The sequence below is a fragment of the Chrysoperla carnea genome, chromosome 5 (assembly GCF_905475395.1).
Source record: "Chrysoperla carnea chromosome 5, inChrCarn1.1, whole genome shotgun sequence".
In the NCBI taxonomy this organism is placed as follows: Eukaryota; Metazoa; Arthropoda; class Insecta; order Neuroptera; family Chrysopidae; genus Chrysoperla; species Chrysoperla carnea.
The window spans coordinates 61,815,989-61,818,473 of NC_058341.1; the positions used below are offsets into that span (position 1 = coordinate 61,815,989).

The 2,485-nt window shown below is 37.0% G+C and overlaps 1 protein-coding gene across 1 annotated transcript; it reads right to left on the minus strand.

The window, feature by feature from the left end:
- Nucleotides 1-211: 211 nt before the first annotated feature.
- Nucleotides 212-1,910, minus strand: LOC123300996. Its single transcript, XM_044883701.1, has 2 exons — nt 484-1,910; nt 212-443 (listed from the first exon to the last, which is right to left on the minus strand). Exons 1-2 carry the CDS (start codon nt 1,731-1,733, stop codon nt 395-397), a joined length of 1,299 nt encoding a protein of 432 aa, XP_044739636.1. The 5' UTR covers nt 1,734-1,910; the 3' UTR covers nt 212-394.
- Between the last annotated feature and the right edge of the window lie 575 nt (nt 1,911-2,485).

Here is a 2,485-nt window from a genome sequence, read left to right on the forward strand (position 1 = left end):
AATATTATGATTCCATGCTAACACAAGACTGATAAAGTTTTCCGGTACAAACTTTTTTTTTTTTTTTTTTTTTTTTTTTATTTAAAATATTTTGGCAAGGGCCATTAAGCCATTAAAGCCATTTACAAAAAATAAAAATATACATTTCATTAAGTAAAAATTAAATTAAATGTTCGATACAATTATCTTCTAAACTTCAAACAAACTTCTGAAAAATAACAAAAATATTAAAAAAGAAAAAAAAAAAACAGAAACTTCAAAAAAAAAAAAAAAATAAATAAATAAATAATAATATAACGATACATAGACGCTAGGATGTAATACACAGGATTGAGGAAGGCGCTACCGAGACCCATCGGAGCTGGGAAAAGATTACACACATAAATGTTGGGGGTCATGGATTGTTAGACAGTAGAGAAAAGTTAGTGTGACATTTAAAAGACAGCACAGTGTATTTTAAGGGGGATTTAGACATCGATGTTGGAAGATTTAAAGAAATGGGCTATATATTTAAGGATATTTATATTGTTTAGGGACAGGAGGTATGACATATTAATAGGAAGTGCGACATTTTGGGATTTGAAATTTCTATAAAGTATGGCTCTTTGGTGGGAAAGAAGAGGACACTCAAGGAGTACGTGATTTTCATCACAACAATCGTGGCCGCAGGCGCAATGGGCATTATTTTTGATTTTGATTTTGTTGAGATGCCTTGGTAGACAATTGTGTCCAGTACGTAGTCTACCAATGGTCACGATTGTATGACGGTCGAGCTGTAGGCCGTCGAACCAAGGCCTAAGAATGGGTACTGGTTGTAGTGCAGCTATTGCAGAGCCTTTTATTTTACTGCTATAATCCCATTCTATTTGCCATTCCTCAAGAATCTGAGATCGACATTCTGAATATAAATCGCTGTATGGTGGTTGATACATGCTGTTTTCTCCATTGAGTGCCCCTTCTTTAGCTAACAAGTCCACAGTTTCGTTTCCTCGTACACCAATATGGGATGGACACCATATAAAAGAAACAGAATAATTTTCATTAGTAATTTTATAGAGCTCGTACTTTATAAGAGATATAATATAGGAATTATTAGGATTGGAAATTGGATTGGATAGGGTCGAAAGGAGGCTTTTTGAGTCAGATATTATTATTGCATCAGCTATATGAGATTGAAGTACGTATTTTATAGCTTCTAATACAGCAATGCATTCAGCAGAGAAAATAGAAAATTTGGTATTAAGTTTGAATTTACATGATATCTGTGCGTTGCTGTGATAGAAAGCTGCTCCAACCGTCTGAGTGCCGGTCTTGGATGCGTCAGTGTATATATAATCTTTATTTGGATAATTCAATGACAGGAAATTTTGGAAAATGAGATTAGAGAGTACAGGACTATTCACATCTCCCTTTTCCAAGCCACAGTCGAAATTTACAGCGTTAGAAATAAATCCGGCAGAAAGGGGAAATGTGAAGTATAAGAGGGAAGGGCTACGGTGTATAGGAATTTCAAAAAAGAATCGATATGCTATTATTAAGGGGGGGATCGTTTTACGTCGCCAGTAGGGAGAGTTCTGAATTTTTATATTTAGTTGACCTAAAAGCGGTATTAAGGGGTGTCGAGAAAAGGACAGTTTTTTAATGATAAATTTTTTAGCCAAATAGATTCTCCTGAGATGGAGAGGAGGAATACCTGCTTCAACTAGGAGTGCATTTGTTGGGCAGGATCGCATTTGGCCTAATGATATTCGAAGGGATTGGTATTGGACTCTGTCTAAGGTGGATGATTTGGATTGCGTTAGGGGTGAGAGAAGGAAACTGCCATAGTCGAAAACTCCCTGGACGAGGGCGTTATGGAAAGTTAATAAAGTGGAAGGGTCTGCACCCCACCACGTAGATCTGATCGCTTTCATAGCATTCAGTCCACTTTTGACTCGGTTGGTCATCGCCATTATGTGTTCACGCCAAGAGAGCTTTCGATCAAGGGTCATTCCGAGGAATTTGACAGAGTTTTGGAATTGGATACTTGAATCTAAAAATGGGATAGGTTGAGGAACATCCCTATGTCTGGAAAATAGGACTGCGGTAGTTTTAGTGACTGAAATACTTAAGTTTAGTTCATCTAAAATGCCTTTTAGCTGTACTAACCCATTCGCAACGTTGCTTCTAGCTGAATCTAAGGATTTATTGGATGAATATACAACTATATCGTCAGCAAATTGTAGGATTTTAATATTGTCCTGAGGGAGTTGTTGAATACCTGATGTATATATATTAAAGAGGATTGGACTCAAAACAGCTCCTTGGGGAAGACCCAAGGTGGCTGTTCTGTGGATTTCAGGATGATGGCGTAGAAGAGTGATATTTCGATGATGCAAGAGATTTTGAACATAGCGTGTTATTCTGCGCGGGGCATTTAGTTGCAGAAGCTTGTCGATCAGTACGTCTGTTAGTACACTGTCAAATGCTCCTTTTATGTCAATGA

Excerpts from the sequence above, each read along its gene's own strand:
- LOC123300996 (XM_044883701.1), bottom strand. The coding sequence starts at position 1,733 with ATGCGATCCTGCCCAACAAATGCACTCCTAGTTGAAGCAGGTATTCCT. Across the intron at positions 444-483 it reads GCCCATTTCTTTAAATCTTC|GTCTTTTAAATGTCACACTA; the intron begins CAACATCGATGT and ends ATACACTGTGCT.